Raw genomic sequence first — 26,193 nt, 5'->3', positions numbered from 1 at the left:
GGTCCCACCCTGCCAATTCCGGGAAACAACCTCATGGGGTCCCACCCTGCCAACTCCGGGGGTCCCACCCTGCCTCGAAGTTCCCGGAATCAACAACTCCAGGAAAAAACCTCATAAGGTCCTGCTCTAACCAATTAGCATAAAACACCTTGCTCAGGCCATAGGTAGACCCAATCATTTTGTGCCTTAAGCTTTGTTTAAATTTCACGCCATAAGCTGTGTTTAAACTTGTGTTTGCCTATATAAACAACCTGTAACAAGCAGTCGGGGTCCCAGGGCCAACTTAGAGCTTGGGACCCTAGCGCGCTAGTAATAAATAACTCTCTGCTGTGAATCTCGTGTCGGTAATCCTTCGCGGCAACCCCTGCCCAGGAGGGAATCGACAGTTCGGTTCCAACATGCCGAGGCTCAATCCAGGTCTCAGGCCAGAACTGTTAGGGCAAGAAGCTCCTTCCTCCTGAGAAGACAGCCATGCCTGGTGGCTGCCATGCTGGTTCCCTGAGGATGACACCTGCTCAGGAATGAAGGCAACATGGACAAAGGATCGAGGCAAGGGACTGGACCCAGGGAACCAGACCCCTGCCGTCTTCTGTACTTCCTCTAACACAGGTGGTCAGCACACTCTTTCACTCGTTATCCAATTTTATCAAAAATAAAGACTAGGGCAATGTGACATAACAGCATTAAGCACTAAACCATTTGACAGGAATTCCTTTCAAAAGTGAAAAACAGTGTATAATTATATAGCTTCTCCACTAATCTTTGTTACCAACAGCCACTTAATCTAATCCTAAAGACTGAGTACAATATTCTTTCTACAATACTTCAAACAGTCACTTCAATTTATTGTATATTTTCTAAATGCACCTCTCTCTGTTCTGAAAGAGAGAACATTTCATCACAAAACAAATGGGGTCTTTTGCCTATCTGATGGTCTCACACCTTCACAACAGCTCTAAATACTTGGACCAGCCAGGGACAGACCAACCCCAGGGTTCTCTGCCAACAGAAGTCCTGAAAAGGCTCTGCACTCAAAACAAACCCCTACACCACCCCAAGGGAGGGGGAATGTTCCAGGTCGGGGGAGAAGCTAAAAGAAATTGAACCGAAACTCTTCATCAGGAGTGTCCAGAGTGGCTTTGCTTCGCCCTATAGGGCGAGGCCTGCAGACCCTTCGGCTCTTCTTTCTGGTGGCTCCATCTACAGGCTGCACCTGGGCTAAATAAGCAGCTGTCAGGGGAGAGAAGCAGCGTATGTGAGAACTGAATAACAACAGCTAACATTACCTGTACAGTTATGTTTGCCCATACAATTCTAACCACTTTGAATAAATTAACTAATTCCTCAAATTTGTAAGGTTGATATTACTATCACCGCCCATTTAGAGAGGTTCAGTAGTTTGCAAAAGGTGTTAGTACTACTATGTGGTAGATCCAGGATTTGAACCTAGCTCATCTGGCTCCAGGAATTGCACTCAAACTGTTATGGGATATGGCTTCGTTGCCAGTAGAGAGAGCCAAGACACAAAAACATAACGCAGCTTTCCCCAAGCCAGGAGCAGGACCAACACAGGGTCACACTCTTTCCCGCTCCTCCCATGACCTCCCCGCTGCTTCCCAGGTTCAGTCCTGGGAAAAGGAGAGACAGGTCCATCCTTGCTCTTTCCCTGTTCCCTCAGGCTTCCCTGAGCTCATCTCCTTCCCCCACCAGCCTTGTTGCTCTGGGCCTTCTTCCTTTCACCCCCTAGGCACTTCCTCCTTAAATTAGGCCTTCCTAAATCAACCAGTTACTAGCTCCTCACCAGATCTGAGAGCCCGCAGGGCCTCACGCCATTCGGCTTCCATCTGAGCCCTATAGTCTCCAAACAAGGAGTGCATCAACTGCCTCTTCCGGGGCAGGGGCGTTCTTTTGCTGCGCAGGGTTCGGATTGCTCCAATAGCCTGCTCTTCTGCGAATAAAAACAAAGGACTAGTGAAAACCTCTACTACTGACCTCCTACCGCCCCACCGCAAAGGAAACAACTTCACCTCTGCCAGCACCTGCAGGCCAGGCGGTGCCACTCTTCACATTCCCCAACTCTATAGAAAGGTCCCTTACTCTGTTTTGGGGTGGGTTTCTGCCTCTTGAGGCCAAGCTCCAGTTGTTCCACACACCAAGCCAATTCCTGGGCCAACTGCTGCGCCTGTGACGGATTTGGGGAAGTGGCTGTGAGAGGGCACTGGGACACAAAACAGCGCCTGGCCCCATCCCATCCCCCTCCCCGCCTTAACTCTGCGGACCCCAGATCACATGTGCCCGTGGATTCGCACTAGGGGATTCCACCCTTCCTGACTGACGCCCGCCCTTGCCTGGGCCTCAGCGCTTAGGGGCACTTCTTCTGGGGCGGGTTTCTCTGAGGCCTTCTCGCCTCCATTTGCCACAGAGGCCCTGTTCCGGGTTTTCTTCTTATTCTTTTGTTTTTTCGACGCTGCACTGCCTTCATCGCCTAACGGGTGCGCTCTGGGGTCGGCGTTACTGCTCGTGGGTTGCCCTGGGCAGAGACAGACAGTGGAGGGATTCCGGACGCTGGAAACCAGGCCGGGAAGCCGGTGTCTGCGGGACGCGCAGGGAGTACCCGGGCCTGGGGCCGCCGCTGCCTCCCCGGCAAGATGTCCTAGGGCCTGGAGAAAGGGGGGCAGCACGAGGGTCACGGAGGGCCACCGACAGTGCGACGCCCAGCCACCCGCGCGTCTTCTCCACACCGCTCACCGCCATGCTCCGCAGTCGCCACCGGAACTACGCGAGGCGGAGTCCGACGTCGAATTCCGTCCTCCAAGAGGGCGCCTGCGACTCTAGGTTCCGCAGGGTCGCGGGCGGGGCGGGGCGGGGCGGGGCGCGGGGGCCCTGAGGGGAAGGGGCGAGGCTGGGGCGGGATGAAGCTGGGGCGCGGCGAAGGTGGGACGGGGCTGGGACCTGGCTCAGGCGAAGCTGGGACGGGGCTGGGGCGGGGCTAGGCGAGGCGGGGCGGGGGCGGGAAGGGGACGGGCGGGGAGAGGAGAGGAGGGGCTGGGCGAGGCTGGGGCGGGATGAAGCCCAGGCGAAGCTGAGACAGGGTCGGGGCGGGGCTGGGGCGGGGGCTGGGGCGAGGGCAGGGCGGGGCTGGGGCGAGGGCAGGGTGGGGCGAGGCCGGGGTCGGGGGTGCCTGGGGGATCCGGAAAGAGGCTGCAGGGCGGTCTCGCAAGTGCTCCCGGGCACCGACTATGTGCCCGGCACCTTTCCGGATAAAAGTTCAAAGCTCTACACAAGGGTGTGTCTTCTCAAGGCTCACCTTTTGGTGGGGAGGGAAAAGCAAGTAAACAGAACTTGAGCAGCTGTGGCGCAGGAGGGTGGTCGGCAAAGACCCCTGGGAAATGGGGAAGAGGCGCAGGCCTGGGACCCGGCGCAGCCCGCGGCGCTCGCTCCGAGAGGATCAGGGCACCGTCGGTTGAGAGGCCGGCGACGCGGGACGTGGGGGCTCGGGTGAGGTCTGTGAGTTGGGAGGTTTACTTCCGTTCTAACGCAGTGGGAAGTTGCTGCAAGATGTAAATCTGAAGAGTGGCATAATCGTAGACGTGTGTTCTGCGGTTCTCTCTGCTCCTGTGCAACGAGTAGGGCACATGGGGTGGAGGGATGTGGAGGGATTTCAGAAGCAGACGCGGGAAGAGCCTTGGACAGGATATGGGCGTGAGGGAGGGTGGCGGTATGGGGGAGAGGGAGAGGCCAATCCACCTCTCTTCTCCCGGATGCTTCCCTCCCACTATACCTTGCTGGAGACCTGGGGTCACACACAACACTCGACCCCCGCCGATGGAGGCCTGACAACTGAGAGGAATTGCGTAGGGGCTGAGGTGAGACTGAGTGAGGCTTCAGGAGCGGGCTAGGCCAGGAGGGTGGGTTGTGTTGCTTGAGAAGGTGAGAGTTCGACTTGTCTGATGATTCCTGTCGGGGACACAGGAGTGGAAAGTGGTGTTTCCTGAGACCGTGGGATGGGAAGTGTTAGCTGCCTGGTCTGCAAGGTCTGGAAGGGTAAAAGTTTGGTCATCGCTGGTAGTTATTTACTGCAGTGTGGCAGATTACCCCCAAAATTCAGCAGATTGGCCGGGCGCGGTGGCTCACGCCTGTAATCTCAGCACTTTGGGAGGCCGAGGTGGGCGGATCACGAGGTCAGGGGATAGAGACCATCCTGGCTAACACGGTGAAACCCCGTATCTACTAAAAAAAAAAACAAAAAAATTAGCCGGGCGTGGCAGCGTGCACCTGTAGTCGTGGCTACTCTGGAGGCTAAGGCAGGAATGGCGTGAACCCGGGAGGCGGAACTTGCAGTGAGCTGAGATCAAGTCACTGCACTCTAGCCTGGGCAACAGAGCGAGACTCCGTCTCAAAAAAAAAAAAAAATCAGCTGATTGAAAACAACACATATTATCTCATACTATTCTGAGGGTCAGGAATCTAGCAACAGTGTAGCTGGGTGGTTCTAGATCATAGCCTCTCATGAAGTTGCTTCACCTTTTGAAGGGAGGAAGACTTTTTAGACATTTTAAAACCAGCACAGTTTGGTGTGCATTTTCGTCCCAGGAGACTGGAGGTTTGAGTAGGGAGTGCACTCCAGCTCCAAAAGGGCCTTTCTCTGTCTCAGTTGACTGGTCTAGAACTGCTTCTTCCAGAAAACCTCAGCCCAGACATCTCCCTGAACACAGGCCTCACACCAGATTCTTTCCTCTTCCCTAGGCAACAGGTCCTATCCAGTTATTTCCTAAATAATCTCCACTGCCACCCCCACCCCCACGCTCCCACACACATCATCCCACAGCATGAACAACTGCAACGAATTCATCACTCATCTCTGTGCTTCCAGTCTCAGTCCTTCCTGTCTTTCCTGAACCACCTGCTGCTAGAGTGATCTTTCTAAACAAAAACTGACCATGACAGTGGCCATGCCTGCTGCCTAAAAATCTTCCATTTTCTCTGGATAAAGTCCAAGGTCCTTAATTGCCATGGACTACCCTTTGCCTGACTGTCCAGCCAGCCCATGCCCTACAAATCATACATACCTGTTTCCATGTAATCTGCCTCCACTAAGCCCCTCAATCCTCTGAGGATGCAGCAAGAAGGCCTTCACCAGATGCAGCCCCCCAATCTTGGACTTTGCAGCCTCCAGAACCAGGGGCCAAATAAATTTATTTTCTCTTTAAATTGCCCAGTCTCACATATTCTTTTATAGCAGCAAAAAACAAAGACAGGCACCTTGACTATTCTTGGCCCTTTGTCTTTGTGTATACTTTTCACTATTTATTTTTTTGAGACAAAGTCTCACTCTATCACCCAGGCTGGAGTGCAGTGGCATGAGCTCAGCTCACTGCAACCTCCACCTGTGTGATTCAAGTGATTCTCATGACTCAGCCTCCCAAGTAGCTGGGACTACGGGTGCACGTCACCATGCCCATCAAATTTTTGTATTTTTAGTAGAGACCGGATTTTGCTATGTTGGCCAGGCTGGTCTCGAACTCGTGACCTCAAGTGATCTGCCTCAGCCTCCCGAAATGCTGGGATTACAGGCATGAGCCACTGCTCCTGTACATGACCAGCACGTACATTTTTAAAATCAGCTTTTTTTCCTATTAAAAACCTCTGAGATTTTTGTTAGAATTGAATTAATTCTATAGAGCATTTTGGGGGGAATTGAATCTCCATATTTAGTAATCATGAGACTAACCCGAACCTGGTATACCTCTTCATTTACATAGGGTTTTTTTTTAATATTTTTAGTACAATTTTATAACTTTCTCTATGAATACCTTTCACATTGTGTTAATTATTCCCAGACATGTCATTTTTCATTGCCACCAGCATTCAAATTGGAGCATAAATAATCTATATCCTTATGGTAGATTAAGAAAAAGTTTGGTTTTTTTCCCAGGTTCCTGGCAGAGAGCTCCTAAAACCCTTGGAATTTCCTCAGTGATAAGGGTGACAGCAGCATATTTTGTTCTGAGGTGACTCTTGGCAAGCCCCTAGATAGCTTTAGGATAGGGGCTGGTCACCAGAAAGATCAAGCCTTGATTAGAAGCTTGGAAGTTCTGACCCACCCTTCAACCTCTGGGAAGGGGAAAGGGGCTGGAGATCGAGTTAATCGCCAATGGACACAATTATGCCTGTATAATGAAACCTCAATAAAAACTCCAAAATGACTGAGTGGGCAGCTTTTGAGTTAGCTCATGTATCTATGTGCCTAGTAAGTGCTGTGCCCAGCCTCCACAGAGACAAGGGCTTTTGTGCTTGGGACCCTTCTGGATCTTGCCCTGTCTGAATCTGTCTGTTCATTTGTATCCCTTATCATTAATGGTAATGGTAAGTATAGCATTTTCCTGAGTTTTGTGAATCATTCTAGCAAATTATTAAATCTGGAAGAGAGGCTGGCTTTGGGGAATACCTGACTTTATAGCAAAGTCAGACAGAAGTGTGGGTAACCTGGGTACCCACCCAGGTTATTTTTGCAACTGTTGTCTTAAGTGAAGGCAGACTTGTGGGACTTACCCTTAAACCTGTGGTCTGATGCTCACTCTGGCAGGCAGTAAGAGAATCAAACTGAATTGTTGGACATTCAGTTGGTGCTAGAGAAGGCACCACCTATTTTGTGTCAGGAGAGGAAAAACTTCTTAACCCGTAATAATTTATTTTTTGTCTCTCTGGTCTATCAATTAGTAAGAGAGGCATATAACACTCTCCCACTATGATGGTGAATTTGTGTATTACTCTTTGCTATTCTATAATTTTAGGTATATTAGAGATTTTTTCTTCTGCAAATTTAAAATATTGGTACCTTTCTGGTGAATTTGAATGTTTCAGAATTATGTAACGACATTCTTTTAACTATAGTAAAACTTTTAGTTTGGCAGTTGATTTCATGTGATAGTTACAAAGCTTCAACAGCTTTCTCTTCTCTATTCTGTTACTTTCAAACTTTGTGCTCAAGTTTTAAGATCTCCATATGGCTTGATCTTTTAAATCTAGCCTTGCAATCTTTGCCTCATGACAGGAAAATTTAGCCCTACTGATAGATATTTTATTAGTTTTATCCTGTTTGTCTTTGTTTTTCCACACTTTTTTCCATTTCTCACTTTACTTTGGATTAATTATAGATTTTTTCTCTCTTCCCACGTTCCTCTCTCTGCTGGTTTGGAAATTAGGTGCTCTATTTTTATTCTTTTAGTAGTTGATCTTGAAATTTTAATATGCATTCTTAATGTATAAAATTCTTAAGTTAATATTTTTACTTTCCTCATGACTAATGCAAGAATCTTTTGTTGATGGCTATTGTGAGACCTCGGTTCTTGTCTTCGTAGTTTAAAATAATTTGGCCGGGCACGGTGACTCACACCTGTAATCCCAGCACTTTGGGAGGCCTAGGCGGGTGGATCACAAGGTCAGGAGATCAAGACCATCCTGGCTAACATGGAGAAACCTCGTCTCTACTAAAAAATACAAAAAAATTAGCCAGGCATGGTGGTGGGCACCTGTAGTCCCAGCTACTCAGGAGGCTGAGGCAGGAGAATGGTGTGAACCTGGGAGGTGGAACTTGTGGTGAGCTGAGATCACACCCTGCACTCCCGCCTGGGCGACAGAGCGAGACTCCGTCTCAAAAAAAAAAAAAAAAAAGTAATTTTTTAAAAACTAGCTGGGCGTAGTGGTGTGTACCTGTAGTCCCAGCTACTTAGGAGGCAGAGGCAAGTGGATCACTTGAGCCCAGAAGTTCAAGGTTGCAGTAAGCCATGATTGCACCACCCTGCACTCCAGCCTAGAAGACAGAGACCCTGTCTCAAAAAAAAAATAAAATATAGGAGAATGGATGTCAGTAAATAAATGAAAAGCACAAAGTCATTAAAGACACCACCACACAAGAAATTAAAAGCCAAAAACATCTAATTTTTAAGTTAGGAAATATTATGAGAAAATATATACCAAGAAGGAAGATGAAAAAAAGAATATGACATCAATTAAGGAAAAAAATAACCGTATACTTCCATAGTTAAAGAGAATGCTTGGGAAAGGGTACTGCTGTAAATTTTCCTGACTATAAGCATCTCAAAAAATCAGTGAAAATGCAGGACAGGAATGTGCATGTCCTGAAGAGAAGGCAGGTATCAGAGCCCTGAAATCTTCTTTATAAAGGGCCCAACTCCAGAGATGGTCTTCCTGTAACAGTCACATTTACTTAGACTGGATTTTGCAAGATTTTAGCATATGCTTCTTTTCTAAAACAGTTAAAGACAGTCCTAAGCTATCAAAGGTACATTTTCTGACAAATATGGCTCTGATAACACTAACAAAAATTAGTTCATGTCCAGTTATTAACAGTTCCCTTGACCTTACAACTAATTAATGAGGCAGATGAGGCCGGGCACGGTGGCTCACGCCTGTAATCCCAGCACTTTGGGAGGCCGAGACGGGCGGATCACGAGGTCAGGAGATCGAGACCATCCTGGCTAACACGGTGAAACCCCGTCTCTACTAAAAAATACAAAAAACTAGCCGGGCGAGGTGGCGGGCGCCTATAGTCCCAGCTACTCGGGAGGCTGAGGCAGGAGAATGGCGTGAACCCGGGAGGCGGAGCTTGCAGTGAGCTGAGATCCGGCCACTGCACTCCAGCCTGGGCGACAGAGCGAGACTCCGTCTCAAAAAAAAAATAAAAATTAAAATTAAAAAAAAAAATGAGGCAGATGAGGTACATTTTGTTATCATCTCCATTTTATAAATGAAGGAAATGGATTTTCAGAGCTTAAGGGACTTGCCCAAGATCTGTAAGCTTGAGTCACAGTCTTAGACTTTTCAGCTGGTCTGTACATCATAGTGCATGGGCACCAGTCTAGCTGAGTTCTAGTTTGGTCAATTATTAGAAGTGTGACCTTGGCCAAATTACTCAGCTTCTATATGATTTAGGTCCCTTATCTGTGAAGTAGGAAAAAACAATAGTAATTACCGGGATGGTTAACTTTACCTGTCAAGTTGACTAGCCATGGGGTGCCCAGATTAAACATTATTTCTGGGTGAGGGCATTGCTGGATGAGATTAGCATTTGAATCAGCGAGGTAGATTCCCCTTCCCAACATGGGTGCATGTCATCCAATTTGTTGAGGACGTGACATAGAAAAAGTGGAACAAGGAGGAATTTGCCCCTTTATTCCTGTCTCACCCTGAGCTGAGATATCTACTTTCATTTTCTCCAGCCCTGGGACCGAGGTTTATGCCGTCAGCTCCCCTGGTTCTTAGGCCTTTGGATTCTGGCTCAGACTGAATTACACCACTGCCTTTCCTGGGCCTCCAGACTACAGACAGATCATAGAACTCCTCAGCCTCCGTAATTGTGTGAGCCATTCCATATCCATCTACCTATCTAGCTTCTGCTGGTTCTGCTTCTCTAGAGAAGCATGATTAATATGCCACCTGAAGAGGTTGTTCTGGGGAATAAATGGCACAGAATATGCACTCAATAAATGCTAAATGATATCATTGTTGTCAGGGCAAGTACTGACAGAGCATAATCAGAACTCTCAGTAATGCCAGCTGCCTGAATCCTCTCCCCTGAAATCTTCCCAGGCCCCTCAGGACACACACACACACACAGACACACACACACATCATTGCCTTCACCCTCTCTTCCCTCCTCTTCACCTCCCAGCCCCCACCTCCATCTGGGAAGGCCTGTGCTGGTGGCTGCACTATATTGTTCTTAGTCCTTCACCATAGAGTCTTTATGGCAACCCCAGCCTATCCATGTGATATGGTTTGGATTTGTGTCCCAGCCACATCTCATGTCTAGTTGTAATCCCCAGTGTTGGAGGAGGGGCCTGGTGGGAGGTGATTGGATCGTGATGGTGGATTTCCCCCTTGCTGCTCTCATGATAGTGAGTTCTCACAACATCTGGTTGTTTAAGTGTGTAGCACCTCCCCCTTTGCTCTCTCTTCCTCCTTCTCCAGCCATGTAAGATGTGTCTGCCTCCCATTGGCCTTCTGCCATGATTGTAAGTTTCTTGAGGCCTCCTGAGCCATGCTTCCTGTACAGCCTGTGGAACTGTCAATTAAACCTTTTTTTAAAATATAAATTGCCCAGTCTCAGTTATGACAGAATATAGCAATGAAAGAAAAGACTTTCTTTTTCCTTTTTTTTTTTTTTTTTTTTTTTTGAGATGGAGTCTTGCTCTGTTGCCCAGGCTGGAGTTGAGTGGCACAATCTCGGTTCACTGCAAGCTCCGCCTCCCAGGTTCATACCATTCTCCTGACTCACCCTCCCGAGTGGCTGGGACTACAGATGCCCGCCACCACGCCTGGCTAATTTTTTTGTATTTTTAGTAGAGATGGGGTTTCACCGTGTTAGCCAGGATGTTCTTGATCTCCTGACCTCATGATCTGCCCACCTCAGCCCCCCAAAGTGCTGGGATTATAGGAGTGAGCCACCGCGCCCGGCCTAAGAAGAGACTGATACACCTGCCTGCTGTGTTTAACAGAAGCGCTTGCTCAGAGGCTGACTGAACAGAAAGTTCTCTCATGAGCATGTTTGTCTCTCAGGAGCCCGCTCACCTCAGCACCTTCCTGGGTCAGCCATCCATGGCTATTTATCCATGCAGCACTGTATCTGACAGATTGTGGAGGGCTTAGTAAAGTCAAAATCTTGCTTCTTGGGAACAGGCTTAGTGGATAACGTCTTCCCAAGATCTCTGGAGCTTCAGTGGGGGTGATAGTGTTACAGTAGGTAGTCAGGCAGTCAGGAGAGCACCCCACCCACCAGGAACACCAGGTGACCATCAGGGGATAGTCAGGCAGTTGTTGTCTCTTTCAAATAACAATTGGTTGCTGCCAGCACCAGGGAAAGGCAGTCCCCCAACAGATAGAAAACACCTGAAGCTGGTGATCAGCAGCTTCCCAATAAGATCTTAGGAGCTGGGCAAGCAGGCTGGAGCATGCACACTGGGAGGTGACGTGGCAGAGTTTAACTGGTTGATGACCTTATTGGAAGACTCAACTGGTAAGGAAAGAAACATCTTAAGTGAGCATACGCACAACTCCAGTAAACACACTGGGCATGTGCCCCACCTCCACTCCCAAGTGCTGGCAGGCCACTGGCATGTGGACAGCCCACCCCAAGGGAGGAATCAGAGAAGGGATGCACCCCCACCCCGACCGCCACAACCTTGCCAATGTATCAAACCCCAAGTCAAGGATCAAACCATGCATTTGATCTCTTGAGTAGCCCACTTGGCCCTCTTTCAAGTGTACTTTACTTCCTTTTGTTCCTGCTCTAAAGCTTTTTAATAAATATTCACTCCTGCTCTAAAACTTGCCTCCATCTTTCCCTCTGCCTGATGCTTCATGCCTCTCTGTCAAATTCTCTCTTCTGAGGAGGCAGACCCATGTGGACTTACCAATGTTAACAATGGATCACACAGCAGCGAAGGAGACAGAAACGCCACAAAAGACCCTGCAGCCGGTCAGGGAAGGACGCCTGAGCGTCCCAGACGGCCAGCCCTACCAGGGGGACTGGCGCGAAGAGCCTAACTGTGCATTCCCGGAGAAAGCAGGGGAGGGTTCAGAGCTGACAGCAGCACCAGGCCAGGGGTACCACGCACACCCCAAGACTCATCTCCATTCCTGCTCCCAGAGGGAGGAAACAACCTGGGTGGGAAGCATGGTCCTGAGGCAGTCCACGTGCTTCTGGACTTCAACGCAGCTGGATCCACTCCAGGTGCCCGTGGAGGACTATGGTCTCGGTGGTGTCCGGACACACTGAGGCATCCTCTCTACCCTCACCCACTCGCCCGAGATGTGCTGGGTCCCCAAAAGCCCCAGTGGGACTTCCTTGAACGCACCCGCCCTTGCGCAGCAGGAGGCAAGGGAAGCCGCATGTGATCCTTATAGATACCTGCACCGTCTTCAAACGCTCAGAGAATCCCCCACTGACCTTTGCTTTCTGCCTTTCCACCTCCTTTACAGTTGAGATGTTTTTTATTGTCGAGTCGTGCTACAGCAGAATGTTCGTGTCCACCACAAAATGCCTATGTTGAAACCCAGTCCCCACTGAGATGGTTCAGATGTGGTAATGAGGATGGAGGCCCAAGACAGGATTAGGATGAAGATCCCCAGGCTCCCCCTTTCCGCTAGGCAAAGGTGCAGTGTGAAAACAACAATCTGCAAACCAGGGAGTCACCTTCACCAAGAACAGCCAGCTGGCACTCTGATCTTGGACTTCAGCCTCCAGAACTGTGAGAAGTAAATTTTTGTCAAAGCCATTTATCCTATGGTAGTCCGTTTAGACAAGTCGTAAGAGTTATTTATATATTCTGGATACTGTGCCCTTATCAGATATATCATTTGCAAGTATTTTCTTCCATTCTATAAGTTGTCTTTTCACTTTCTTGATGGTATTTCTTGAAGCACAAGTTTTTCATTTTGAAGTCCAACTTATCTTTTATTTGGTTGCTTGTGTTTGTGGTGTCACTTAAAAGAAACTATTGCCGAATTTTAGGTCACAAAAATGTATACCTTTTTTTTTCCTAAGAGTTTTATAGTTTTAGTCTTACAAATAGGGGTTTCATCATTTTGATTTTTGTTTGTTTTGAGACAGAGGTTTGCTCTGTTATGCAGGCTGGAGTGCAGTGGCGCAATCTTGGCTCACTGCAACCTCTGCTTCCTGCCCTTCTGCCTCTGCCCTTCCATGAAGACATCTTTAGCCTGCTCAGGCTGGACACACTGTGCCAGGCTTGCTATATGGATGGCCTCCACCCTGCTGCTCTTTCCTGTTTTGGTTCCCCCAGCCCTGGTATGGATGCTACCTTGCTCAGCTTTACTTTATACCTTTGGAACTAAGTTGTCTGGAAAGGAGAAGAGGAAATGTAGAACCTTGGTCTTTAGAATTAAAAAGCTGTGGTCTTTTTATTATACCATATTTCCTGCTTGCTGTATTGTTTCAGGTTGTGAGGCAGATAACCAAGAGTTGCCTCTCCAAAAGGAACCCCTAAAGCATGAAACCACAGTGGGTTGTGTAAGTGTTAAAAAGGAGATATTGACTAAGCACCCAACTTTTTTAAAGCCTGTGAAGTTGTGAATCTACTAGAGAAATATCAGGGAAATCTTTGTAGAGGAAAACTAAGAAAATGTTTAAGTACTAGTCAAGTAAATGTGAAGATAAGTCATAGTGATCCATAAAAACATTCCATGGGAGAAAAGCCAGGAGTATAACAAGGTTAACAGCTTCCTAGGCTTGACTTCAAACCCTGTAGCATATCTGAATGTTCCTACAAAAGAGAAAACCTATTAAGGTAATTCATCTGGACACAGCTTCAGATAACTCACATTTTAACAATCACCAGAAAGCCCACATCCTAATGAAATCTCATAAACACGCAGAATGTCAGAGTACAACCTTTAATAAGCACTGAAATAATTACCGTGGAGAGGAATTGTGTAGTGTAGTGAACATGGTAAGCCTTAAGAAGGACTAATGCAATTTAGAAAACACCATAGATTTCACTATGAAGACAAGTTCTATGAAGGCACAGTGTGGGAAAACCTTCAACCACAGCTCTAATCTTGTGTAACACCAGAGAACCCACATTGGAAATAAGCCCTATCAGTGTAACAAATGTGGAGAGGCCTTTGTTCAAAGTTCTATTTTGCCATCACAGAACACTGGAGAGAAACCCTATGAATGTAATGAGTGTGAAAGAGCATTCTCTCTGGGATCAACCATTATGAAGCCCCAGAGGAATACTACTGGTGAGCAACCCTACACACATGTAAACAATGTGGGAAGGTCTTTAGTCAGCATCCAGCCTTTATTTGACATCTGGAAGTTCACACAGGGTAGAAATCTTATGAACATACTGGATGTAGAAAACCCTCAATAACAGTTCTGCCCCCTTCGCCATGGAAGAGCAGACTGGTGAATGCAGTGTACAAATGTAATAAAGACAATTTGCTAAAGGTCATTTAAACCACAGGTCAGACTAGACCTTAGAGCAGTACAGTTCCTCCAGGATGTGACTGCTGTGTGCTGTGACCAGAAAGTAAATTACACTGTACTAGTTTCAGCTGGAAAACAGTAAATATTTTTCTGAAACATTAATCTGATCTTGCCTCTCTCTGCTTAAATCCTTTAATGACGTCCCACATCTTATAGCAGCATTTCTCAAAGCTGCTAACAGCAGAGGTAATGTGGAAGGAAAATAAAATAAAATAAGTAATATTAAAGTTTAAATAATAAACATAACATAGGTACTAGTTAACATTTAGTGTAGGCATCTACACATAGGCTAAGAAATTTAAGCAGCCCCACCCAGCATTTCTAAGAAGGTGCAGCTGCAAGCTTATCTCACCCTTCCAAGCTTACCTCCGGCCTCCCGACTCCCGCATACTTCTGTAATTCCTGTTTTCCCTTACCCCAACTCTGTCCAGCTTCAAGGTTGACTGGTCAAGATCACTAAATGTAAGTTTTCTCAGAATTGTCACAGGTTGAATAATTTACTGTCTTTGTCTGAAACTTGTATCCTGCCTTGTTTTTCACGCCTCAAGCGACAAATAAGCAAACCTGCTTTCTCTGTCTGGGTCGGCAGCCATTTTGGGCATGAGCCTGCTGTCTGCCCAGGTACCCGATTTAAAGTTGTCTTTGGTCTCCAAAGGTCTCTTTGTCTTCCATTGCTAAAGTGTTTTTTTTTTTTTTTTTTTTTTTTTTTTTGAGAGGGAGTCTCGCTCTGTCGCCCAGGCTGGACTGCAGTGGCCAGATCTCAGCCTCCCGGGTTTACGCCATTCTCCTGCCTCAGCCTCCCCAGTAGCTGGGACTACAGGCGCCCACAACCGCGCCCGGCTAGTTTTTTGTGTTTTTTTTGTTTTTTTTTTTTTTTAGTAGAGACGGGGTTTCACTGTGTTAGCCAGGATGGTCTCGATCTCCTGACCTCATGATCCCCCCGTCTCAGCCTCCCAAAGTGCTGGGATTACAAGCTTGAGCCACCGCGCCCGGCCTCCTTGGCTAAAGCTTTACTGCAACAGTAAGTGCTCACTAAATACCCCTAGTAAGTTTGGGATCAAGGGAGTAGGAAAGCTGGAAGAAAAGAAATAGCAGTCAACAGGAGAAGTGAGGAACCGACCCTACTGTCCTTTTTTAGGCCGGCTTGTGCCAATGGGCCAGAGTGGAACAGGCATCCCATGGAGTATACCTGGAAGATTCCTGGGTCTTCTGCATGAGTTGCCCCTAATGGCCACAGTGTTTCTAAAGGAGAAGGCAGGTACGTGGTAATTGGGGCGGCCATCCGTGTTAGCTAACTGCCTTTATCCAAAGTTAAAACAAACCTCATATCTCTATGACAAGCAGGCAATTACAACTTGGAGCCAGCCACCTGCTAAATTCCCAGAGACAAGGAGGGGAAATATCTTCCTTGGCCTTTATATTTCAAAGAAATCACTCTAAAGTCCTTAAGAAAGACATTCCTGGTTTATAAAACTGGCAAGAGGCTTATGTAGCTTTTTTAAAATTTTGCATATATCTCAAGAGGGCAAAGAAAGATTTTTCTATTAGAAAGTTTTCTAAAAGAAATGCTCTTGGTGAAGGGAAAGGAGTGTCTCTTCCCTTGGGCACCATGAAAAATCCAACTTTAAAAAAAATATTTAGGGCCAGGCGTGGTGGCTGACACCTGTAATCCCAGCACTTTGGAAGGCTGAGACTGGTGGATCGCTTGAGCTCAGGAGTTCAAGACCAGCCTGGGAAACATGGCAAAACACCACCTCTACAAAAAAATACAAAAATTACGGGCGCCTGTGGTCCCAGTTACTCCGGAGGCTGAGGTGGGAGGACCGCTTGAGCCCAGGAGTCGGGCAGTAATTGCGTCACCGCACTCTGGCCTGGGAGACAGAGAGAGACCTTCCCCCCAAAAAATTAAAAAAGATTTAGTGTGGTGGCACGTTGCCTGTAGTCCCAGTTACTCGGGAGGCTGAGGCAGGAGGATCGCTTGAGCCCGGGAGGTCGAGGTTGCAGCCTGGGCGACAGAGCAAAACCCCGTCTCTAAAAAATAACATACATACCCTATGGCTCTTCCCACAACTGCTCATTCTCTGACACCTCAGTGCTCCCACTGTCCCGCTGAAGACAGGATGCTTTCCTTTCCATTCTCTAAGTCCTCCCTCGGGGCCCGTGCTCCTCACCTGCCCAGGTCGCACCTGCCCTCTCCCCTCACTCCGCTTTACCCCCGCCCGCCGCCCGTTCCGCACGCGCGTCTCAGCACCGAGCAGTTGGTTCTCCAATTCCAGCTCCACCGGAACAGGTCTGAAACCTCTCTGCACCTCGGTTTCCGCATTTAAGCGATGGCAGCAGCCTTCTCGAGGGGGCGGTGAGGTCAAAAGACTTACAGGTGGGAAGTGCAAGGTGCACAGTGGACGCGAGCTGGATTCTGAGCTTGATCACTACTTGGAGGTGGGGAAAAGGCGCCCCAGAGAGGGGGACAGTGCGCAGCCAGACGTCCTAGGTCAGGAAGGGCCGGGTCCAGAGGCCGGAGAAAACCCCCGGCTGAGGAGCGTCCGCAGGAACGCCCGGTGTTGGGGTCCCTTCCTTCCTTCGCAACCGCACACCGCCGGCGGCACCTCTGCGCCTGCGCCCTCTCACCCGCAGATTCCGCCAAGGGCTTGTATGGGCTTAACCAAGAAGGAACAGGACTGCCGGAGCATTGAGTACTATCAGCCGCCTAGAGCGGACCCACGAAACCTGGAATTCAATTGGTTGGTGAGCTGAGGGGCAGGGCGGAAGTTCAGATTAGGAATTCAATTGGTTGGTGAGCTGAGGGGCACGCGGAAATTCAGATTAGGCATTTCCGGTCCAGGGGGTTTGGCTCGCCACGGCCCGGGAGTCAGCGTTCGTGGTCCTTCCCTTTCCGTGGTCGAGCTGAGTGAGTCCCGAGCTAGGGCGCCTGGTGCGGAGGTGCCGGAGCGGTGCTGGGGCGGGCAGGGACGGTGCCGGGGTTCTGAGGGGCCAAAGGACGCAGCTCGCGGCCTCAGTGACCCGTAGAGGACGCGCCGAGGGCGGCTGCGGGTTGTTGAGCGCCCGCTTTGTGTTGACCGAGGGGCGGGCAGGGCGAGGGTGGTGTGAGCCGGAAGCGGAGGCGGCCGGGCGTGCGGGTCCGCGGGCTGTCCTCCACGCTCCGGAGCAACGTTGAAGCAGGGAAGCCTGATGGATAAAAGGCCTGGCAGAGGAAGGGAGTTTGGGCAATGTAAGGGGGTGAGCTGAATTGTGCTTTTTTTTTTCTTTTCAGAAGACAGAAAAGTGTATTTTATTTAGCAGGAATGGATTGAAAGGGTAGAGCGGTGGTGTGAAGGAGCGTCTGCTGTGGGGAAGGAAAGGAACAGGCAGGAAATGATATCTCACACATGCGCTGGAACAAGCTGAACGCTCATTCGTTTAGTAGGCACTCGGTAAATGCTGACTTACTGATTAAGACAATTGAGACTTAGTATTGTTTGCGGTTTGCTAATACTGTGCTGAGCATTTTATACATATTCTCATTTAACTCAATATAGTCACTTAAGGAGTAGTGTTAATCTCATTTTATGGTCTGTGGGAAAACTCAAGTCACTTACCTGAGACCTCCGCATTAGTAAGTGGTGGATCCAAGGTTAGAATTCAGTCCTATTCGAGTCCAGAGCCCATGCGCCTAACAGCGGCATTACATGCCTCCCGCATGAGTTTAGGAGTGAAGGCAGAGTGCGTTAAGAGGCACCGCTTGTGATTCACAAAGGGCAGAAGCAGCAGGGGCCAGTCAAAGGCGAGCCCTGTCTGACGACTGGAAGATTCCCTCTGACCAAGGTGTGCCTCAGCTGGAGACTGTGAAGACATCAGTGAGCTTGTGTTCATCGGCCAGTCAGAAAATCTGTCCAAGAGAGGCTTAAATGACGAAGATGAGGCAGGGTTTGTTCCAGAGTTTGTTGTGAAGTGCCAGGGCTCTAGAATGTGTCTCTGACTTTCCTTTGTGGTCACTCCATTCCCCTTACTTCCCTTCAGATGCCTCTTGGCAAACTTCCCTTAGCATCTCGGTGACGAGAACTGGGCCTTGCGGTCACCTAGAGCAGAGGGAAAAGGGCGCATTTCCTCCTGAACTAAACGAAGGAATTTGTTTATGTGCAGAGGGCTGTGAGGAGGTGACTTGCTGTGTATGCCGAGGCCAGTTGGGAAGGCTTTTGTGGGAGTGACATATGTCACTGCTAAAATAAAACCAGATTTGTGGTTTTAGATGTCATCTGTGTACTGACAGTTTTCAGTATATACCCAACCAGCCCAACTTCACTCTTGAATTTTCAATTTGTATATCCAAATGCCCTAATTTTCCATTTGTAAATCTAATAGGTATCTTAAACATTACTGTATACAAGAAAACTTTTACATTTAATCCTTCTGCAGTCTTACTCATTTGAGTATATGGAAATTTCATCATTTCAGTTGCTCAGGCCAAAACTCTTGTGTCTCGGCCTACATGAAATTCATCTGCAAATCCTATTGATTGTGCCTTTGAAATGTATCCATAATCTGACTGCTTTTTGTCACTTCTGCCACCACCAGTCTAGTCTAAGACATTCATCTCTAACTGGATTGTTGCTAGAACCTTCTGACTGGTTTTGGTTTTTTCCTTACCCCCACCCCATAGTCTATTCAAAGCACCCTCAAAGCAGCAGCTGTGGAGACCACATCTGAGGTCATATCACTCTTCCCAGACATTCAGAATAAAACGCATAGCCCTAAGGCCCGCAAGGTACCCTCCCCAGAGGGTACCCACCTATTGCACCCTCCCCTACTCTGTTCAGCCCCTCTGGCTTCCTTGCCTGTCCTTGAACACAGGTGTGCTTGCATCTCAGAACCTTTGCACTTGTGCCCTCCTCCTGCCTGGGATGTACCTCCCTGATATCCACATGGTGCCTACCCTCGCTCCATCCAGATCTCCGATTTGTTGTCACTTTATCGGAGGTGTCTTCCCTGGCCATCCTGTGTAAAATATCTCCACCACCAGCCGCTGCCCTCATGCTGCGGCATTCATTCTTTGTGTGTCACACATACATGTCAACTTCTCCATTTGCTCATTCACTGCCTCAGCACAAGAGCCTGGTCCGCTGTTCTCAGCTGTTTGCCCTCTGCCCAGGACCTCATAGGTGGGCCTGGGAAATGCAGTGTATTCTCTCTCCTGGCCAAGTGCACCGCGAGGGTCCTGGCTTTCACATGGTGGCCTCAGGATGCTGTCATCCCAGGGGCCTCAGGAAAGCCTCTCTTGAGACATGGAGAAGTATAGCAGGAAAGTGGGGAGGGGATATGATCTCAGAGACCACTGGCTACTTTTAGTTCATCCACCTTTCCTGGGGTGTTCAGGCAGCTCATAATTGGGTCTCTGCTACTACAAAAGGTCTGGGCCCTCTTAGAGCACCTGGGGGGAGCAGAAGGTTGGTCAGGCTCCATCACTCTCTTCTCCCTGCGGCTCTGCCCACACCTCAGGACAAGCTCAGAGACCTAGTGATGGCTGTCATGCAGCTCCTTTGTGGGCTCCAGGTGAGTGGTCCTCATGGAGACTCTTCCATGTGACCTCAGCCTTTTCTTGGCAGGAGTCTATGAGGGGCTGGTCCCAGAGGGTGGACAGCTCCCTGTCTCCTCCGATGTCCTCTGTTCCTGAGTTCAAGTCCCTGAAATGTACTTCTCACTGTTTTCCTGTCCCTGGACCAGGTACAGTAGAGGTCAGGATTGGGGCACACCAAGATGAGCCAATATAGTGTCTGCCTTAAAGAGTTGACATTAGTGGGGAAGACAGGTACATGTTCCCAGAGGGATTTTACCAGTCCTGAGCCTAGTGTCTTCTCCCTCCAGTTCCTGACCTGAGGGCTGCATCAAGATCTTGTCATTCCACATCATGGTTTCCTTTGAGGATGTGGCTGTACTCCTCTCCCAGGAGGAGTGGGACTGTCTGATCCCTGCTCAGAGGGGCCTCTACAGGGATGTGATGCTGGAGACCTATGGGAACCTTGTCTCACTAGGTAAGTTCCCTCCCTGGGGCTCGGCTCCTGGGCTTCCTGCTCCTTAACCTTGAGGCTCAAGCTTGGGGCTCAGAGGCTCCTCATATTCTGTGACCAAAGACCAGACATTTTGACCCTGGTACCATGCAGGTCTAGTTTGCACAGAGATGGGAACAGGTGGTACTGGGACCCTCCTTGATTTTTTTTTAATAGGCAGTGTCTCACTCTTGCCCATCCTGGAATACAGTGGCAAGACCATAGCTCACTGTAACCTTGGCATCTTTGGTTGAAGAGATCCTCCCACCTCAGCCTCCCAAGTGCCTGGGACTATAGACAAGGGCCACCATGCCTGTCTTATTTTATTTTTTTAGAGACAGAGCCTGTATGTTGCCCAGGTTGGTCTCAAACTCCTAGCCTCAAGGAATCCTCCCACCTTGGCCTCCCAAAGTTCTAGAATTACAGGCATGAGCCAGCATGCCTGACCAACCCTCCCTGGTGTACAGAAGGAGAATATTATTCATTGCACAGTTAGTACATTCCTATCCCTGAATTAATCTTTCTGCATCTTGAAGATCAGTGGTAGGATACACAGTTTATAAATGAACCTCAGGCTAACAAATACTGTCACTTTTCATAAGTTTACACAGCCTATTGGTGGCAGATCTGGGATTTGGATCTGTTTAGTTTCAGGGCCCTGCTTTCCTTTCACGGGAATGTACTCTTCCCTTTAGCCCTTTTTTTTTTTTTTTTTTTTGTTTCTGCTAGCCTTTATTTGAGAAAATTTACACAAAAATCCCCAATCCAACATTTACAAGTGAATCTGTATAAATCCCATATGCCTCTTTCCCAAACAAACTGAAAAATGGCTTTATGACAGGGGTCCATGACAATGGTATAACAAGATTTACTTAAACTGCATCATTCTCATTTAAGTTATACTGACCATTTTGGATAATATGCTCAAAAATGGAGGAAAGCACATAACACCCTTGTTTTTAAAGCTTATTTCCTCTTGTATCAGTCTTTTGTCAAAGGCAAATACTTTTACTTTTTGGATAAAACCAAGGTATAATATCAATTAACTTTTAAACCAAAAGCACAAAATGTCCCAGTTGATAGTTCTGGCATGAGTAAAGGGAAGGGACATGAAAGAATGTCAATTCCTACAAAACTTAAGTTTAGGGTCACACTTGGGAACAAAAGCATCAACAAAATAAAATATTCTCTTCTATCTTCTTGACATTTTGTCACATCAGAAGAACATAACAGAGTAGCTTTCATTGCTCCTAAAAAGGGGAAAGGCACCAGTCAGAAATAGGAAAGAAAATCTTGTTAGGCTAATGGTACATGATAGAATTTCACATTAAAAAGTTTACAGATGGAAGCTGGGCATGGTGGCTCACACATGTCATCCCAGCACTTTGGGAGGCTGAGGCCAGCAGATCACTTGAGGTCAGGAATTCGAGATCGGCCCGGCCAACATGGTGAAACTTCGTCTCTACCAAAAATACAAAAACCAGCCAGGCGTGGTGGTGTGCGCCTGCACTGCCAGCCACTTGGGAGGCCGAGGCAGAAGAACCATCCGAACCCAGGAGGTGAAGGTTGCAGTGAGCTGAGATAGCACCGTTGCACTTCAGCCTGGGCATCACAGCAAGACTGTCTCAAAAAAAAAAAAAGTTTAAGGATGGAGCTTTTTTTTTTTTTTTTTGAGACAGAGTCTTGCTCTGTTGCCCAGACTGGAGTACAGTGGCTGGATCTCAGCTCACTGCAAGCTCCGCCTCCCAGGTTTACGCCATTCTCCTGCCTCAGCCTCCCGAGTAGCTGGGACTACAGGCGCCCGCCACCTCACCCGGCTAGTTTTTTGTATTTTTAGTAGAGACAGGGTTTCACTGTGTTAGCTAGGATGGTCTCGATCTCCTGACTTCGTGATCCTCCTGCCTCAGCCTCCCAAAGTGCTGGGATTACAGGCTTGAGCCACCGCGCCCGCCCTTTAGGATGGATCTTAACCCACATGTTATTTTCTCTACTTGGATGCATCCTCTGTAACTTAGTATATGTAATACTACAGATAGATTTTTTCAACATCTGCTGCCTATGGTAAGGACCTGCAACCAGGTTCTCAAAAGCAGTACCTGCCAGTTCTTAACAGCAGATGGCAATGTTGTACAAGTTAACAACGGAACTACTTTTATGCCACCCCAGAGGAAGATACAAGAAGTCAAAAGGGAAAAAAAAAATAGAACCGACTTGGGTTCATAGTAGCAGGAACATAAACAGAATAGCCTAAGATTTTAACAACGTAACTCATTCCTTCTTCCACCTTTGTACTTTATCCAGGTCAACACATCAGGATTCTCTAACAATTCCAGTATTCTGCTGCTTTACTGTAAGATACATGTAATTCTTGCCACTGTGATTAAACAAGCTCTGTAATAGTCAGCAGGGTTAAAAAGAGATTACAGAAAGGATAAACTCCTACCTACTTTCTTGGGAGATGTGGGAAAGATTTCAAGTGACAACATTTTTCATAACTGTTTATAAACATGGTCATTTATATTCACGTTTTCTCTTATTTACATTAGTTTTGACCCTTAGGCACCTCATACTCCTACAGTGATTATTGGCTTTGCTTTCATTTGTTTTGGATTTTTAAGTATTTACTCTAAATGGTCCTCCTAGATATCTATTTTATACATCATATCTCTTAATTCTCTAGATGGAACACTGAAGGACAGGAATTAAGTGACTGGCCATGCAAGAAGAGTTGGAAATTTTACTTATTTTTCCTTGGTAGAAGTTATGTTAAAAATTCAAGCAACCACGTATCTAACAGAGGAGTTTTATCTGGGATGTATAAAAACTCTCAAAACTCAATAGTTAAAAGAATAAATGACTTAAATAGAAAATAGACAAAAGACATGAACAGAAATTTCAATGAAGAGGATATATAGATGGCAAATTAACATATGAAAAGATACTCAACATCATTAGCCACTGGAAAATGCAAATCAAAACCACATGTGGTATCATTACACACAGCTATGTGAATGGTTAAGATAAAAAAATAGTAGTAATACCAAACACTGGTAAGGATGTGAAGAAACTGGATCCGTCATACATTGCTGTATGAATTGTATGAGTGGCTGTATGTAAAAGGTACAGCCACTCTGGAAAAAGAGTAGGGTAGTTTCTTACAAAAATGTACATGTTTACCACACAACCCAGCAATTGCCTTTTTGAGCATTTATCCCAGAAAATGAAAATATATGTTCACATAAAAACCTGTACATGAATGTTCACAGCAGCTTTATTAGTAAGGGCAAAAAACTGAAAACAACTCTTATGTCCTTTAGTAGGTGAATAGTTAAGCAAACTGTGGTACATCCATACCATGGCATACTACTCAGCAATCAAAAGGAAATGCCCAGACTTCACCACGATGCAATATATGCATGTAAGAAATCTGCACTTATACCCCCAAATATATGAAATATTTTTAAAAGAAAAAAAGGAAGAAACTATTGATACATGCAACAACTTGGATGAATTTCAATGGAATTATGCTGAATGAAAAAAAGTCAACCTCATAAGATTACATTCTGTATAATTCCATCCATACAACATGCTTGAAATGACAAAATTACAGAGTTGGAGGACAGAACAGTGGCAGCCGCAGGTTTTGGTTAGGGGATAAGAAAGAGATGTGGCTGTGGCTGTAAAAAGGCAGTGGAAGGGATCCATGTGACAGAACTGTTCTGTCTGTCATGGTGGTGGTCACATGAATCTACACATGTGATAATACTGTATAGAATTAAATACACATACACGAAAAATGTTCAAGCAGTTAAGCACGAATATTTTAATTGTCTAAAATGATATTTTCTTTAAGAGTTATCTACAGTTCGAAGCTCACTTTTATGAAGTGTCACATCCATCACCATTTTAAGAGACATAAAATCGTGAAAAGATATCACCAGAAGCTACATAAACGTTTCAGCTAAGGGTAAAGAGAAAGTTAAGAGTGTTTTCGCAAGGAAATTGAAAGAGGACAATCCAAATGAAGTCAATATGGTCACACAAAAATCTTGGTAAAAGAACTAGAGTGGAAGCCCAAACCGCTGAGCAAGTGGGAGAAGAAAAGAAAACATGGTTCAAACAGATCACACAAGGGAACCCAGGACAAATGCTGACTTTGACTTTATCTAGGTAATTCCTATCTTTCTGTCATAGGTGACTCTAATAATAGACCTATTGTTGCAAAAACCAGTCAAAATTCTACCAAATTAAAAAGAAGTCCCTCATTGACTTGTTGGGTATAGGTGGTACCCCATGTCCTCCCACACCAAAAGAGATCAGTTCTGGCAAGAAAGCTCCAACCCACCTTGATGGTGCTGCTGATAGGATGCCTTAGGCCAGGCATGTCCCAGCGATGTTCTGCTGGCTGAGGTACAAGGTGGGAGTAGAATATGCCTCATTCATTACTCGATCAACTTCTTGGCCTTGAAGAAGCATTGCAGGTAGAAGACCTGCCAGGTGGCTAGTCCAATGAGGCAGAACATTGAAAAGATGCTGAAGTATAGGACCCAAGTGTTTGTTGACTCATTGGTATCACACTTCTCCTCTTCTCTCTTCTTCATGTACGCAAAAATCATTAACAGTAGATTCTGAAAGGTCTTCTAGGTGTTGCAGCTTCACCTCTAATGGTTTGAGCTTCGCAACTTTTGCAATCTCTTCATAATTTTTTGCCTCCACTCCATGCTTCATGTCTAGCATCATGAGTTGGTCAGGTATCTGCCCTGTTCCCTTGCTCTCAAAACACACTTCAAACGTCATAATCTTCAGTGGTAAAGGAAAATTTCCCCCTTGGTTGCCTCCTTTTTGGAGTAGAAAATATGGCCAGCAGAATCTGTAATCTTGAGGAATGGCTGCGCAGGCCGCCAGTGCCCCCAGACTGGTCGGAGATCTCGTACGCACCAGTCACTAGCAGGTCCTTGTGGATCTCCTCATGGAGGCACTTGCGAGAATTAATGGGCAGATGGAAGGAAATGGCAAGGACCAAGCTGGGGCTGAGCAGGAACAAAAGCAGCAATGCCAACGGACAAGGGCCATGCCAGGCTGGTGGGCCGGACAAACCAGACATGGTGTTGGAGACTCATTCCCCCTTTAACCCTTCTGCTGGGCATCAACACCTCCTACTATGAGTCCTCTACCATGATGTGTTCAGGCCACAGTGCTGTCCTATCTATGCCCCCTGTCCCCCTGAAAAGCTAGTTTTGACCTTTCTTCAGCTTAGGCAGAGGTCTGTGTCTTTCTTCATGGTTAGAGACTAGGTGGCAGGGAAGCACACAACCATCACACAGACTCAGACCACAGGTCCATCCTACCCTCTACCTGGGTGAACTTTTGGCTCTTGTTTCCTTTCTCTGGAACAGGACTGCAAGCTTCCAAACCTGATGTCATCTCCAGGCTGGAGCAGGGGGACAAACCATGGACCCCACACATCCTGAGAACTCAGATTAGCTGGAGCTGGAGGCACAAGAGAGAATGTGAGTCTGCTCCCACTTTCTGCTTCTGTGGTAGGTGCTGCAGCTTCACTCACGAATCCCTTCTCTACAAGCTCCAGACAAATCTCTTGTTACCTTCAGGCCTTTGCTTTCCTCCTCCTTTTTCTATCTTGTCCTCTTTTCTTGCTGTTATTTGCCCCTGTTATCTCTCCATAAGTAGATTTGTGTTTTATTTACCCTAGAAAATGCTCTTTCAGCCACAAAAAAGAGCTCAAGTGTCTTTCCCTGGCAGCTGGCTCCCAGTCTCTTCACTTCCATGTCATCCACTCCTTAGGCTGTTTGGGAAAAATGCTAATTACATTTTTCCTCTGCTCTGACACCACAGCAACAATCAACAAAGACTTTGTGACCAAATGTGTGGAGGGCTTTTCCCATGCTCCAAACAGCTCTAATTCAATTCCATTTTGGTGCTCTCTTCTTGGAGATAGCCTGACATCCCACAGGCTGAGGGCTCAGTCTCTGAGACTGTCCTCTCAAGGCACTACTTGTAAGTTCAAGATTTCCAAACTTCAGACCAACAGGATTCAAGTCGGAGTTCCCATGACCCTCACTCTGGGTTCTATTAATTTGCTGGAGCAGCTCACAGAACTCA

General features: G+C 47.2%; 2 protein-coding genes, 1 long non-coding RNA gene and 1 pseudogene across 31 annotated transcripts in view; 1 reads left to right on the top strand and 3 right to left on the bottom strand.

The window, feature by feature from the left end:
- Positions 1 to 624: 624 nt before the first annotated feature.
- LOC102122596 (UPF0488 protein C8orf33) lies at positions 625 to 2,777 on the bottom strand. Of its 3 annotated transcripts, none has more exons than XR_010577615.2 (5): positions 2,749 to 2,777; positions 2,349 to 2,660; positions 2,028 to 2,182; positions 1,802 to 1,948; positions 625 to 1,230 (listed from the first exon to the last, which is right to left on the bottom strand). XR_010577615.2 is itself a non-coding variant. In XM_065519933.2 (5 exons), the coding sequence occupies exons 1-5, from the start codon at positions 2,752 to 2,754 to the stop codon at positions 1,091 to 1,093; spliced, it is 690 nt and encodes a 229-aa protein (XP_065376005.1). In that variant the 5' UTR covers positions 2,755 to 2,777; the 3' UTR covers positions 625 to 1,090. The 3 variants fall into 3 exon arrangements, 1 of the variants encoding a protein (XP_065376005.1); XR_010577616.2 differs by having other exon boundaries at positions 2,040 to 2,182; XM_065519933.2 differs by having other exon boundaries at positions 2,098 to 2,182.
- Positions 2,778 to 3,156: 379 nt separating this feature from the next.
- LOC102122229 (uncharacterized) overlaps positions 3,157 to 26,193 on the top strand; it is a 60,359-nt gene continuing 37,322 nt past the window's right edge. Inside the window, exons 1-5 of one of the 27 annotated variants that reach the window (XM_073999910.1) lie at positions 16,873 to 16,940; positions 17,304 to 17,463; positions 19,633 to 19,750; positions 19,892 to 20,058; positions 25,470 to 25,583. In XM_073999910.1, the coding sequence (XP_073856011.1) occupies positions 19,935 to 20,058; positions 25,470 to 25,583 (238 nt within the window). In that variant the 5' untranslated portion in view covers positions 16,873 to 16,940; positions 17,304 to 17,463; positions 19,633 to 19,750; positions 19,892 to 19,934. Of the gene's footprint in view, positions 3,287 to 3,726; positions 3,867 to 16,872; positions 19,580 to 19,632; positions 19,751 to 19,891; positions 20,059 to 25,469; positions 25,614 to 26,193 lie in introns of those variants that run through there. The other 26 variants (XM_073999914.1, XM_073999901.1, XM_073999909.1 and 23 more) reach the window with 26 other exon arrangements.
- Positions 3,224 to 13,024, bottom strand: LOC141407485 (uncharacterized). The gene is made up of 4 exons (XR_012416874.1): positions 11,436 to 13,024; positions 10,594 to 11,035; positions 3,782 to 3,957; positions 3,224 to 3,615 (listed from the first exon to the last, which is right to left on the bottom strand). It is a non-coding gene; the product is annotated as an uncharacterized lncRNA (long non-coding RNA).
- On the bottom strand, positions 24,399 to 25,177 carry LOC102121832 (transmembrane emp24 domain-containing protein 10 pseudogene; annotated as a pseudogene).

The sequence above is a fragment of the Macaca fascicularis genome, chromosome 8, assembly GCF_037993035.2.
Source record: "Macaca fascicularis isolate 582-1 chromosome 8, T2T-MFA8v1.1".
Lineage (NCBI taxonomy): Eukaryota > Metazoa > Chordata > Mammalia > Primates > Cercopithecidae > Macaca > Macaca fascicularis.
Note: the sequence above shows the minus strand (reverse complement) of the source record. Positions and strands in the feature narration are given on the sequence as shown.

What these genes read in the sequence shown, in the direction of transcription:
- LOC102122596 (XM_065519933.2), bottom strand. An exon ending in GAAACCCACCCCAAAACAGA is followed by an intron (nt 1,949 to 2,097) that starts GTAAGGGACCTT and finishes TTTTATTCGCAG; the next exon opens with AAGAGCAGGCTATTGGAGCA. An exon ending in CCTGCGGGCTCTCAGATCTG is followed by an intron (nt 1,231 to 1,801) that starts GTGAGGAGCTAG and finishes CTCCCCTGACAG; the next exon opens with CTGCTTATTTAGCCCAGGTG.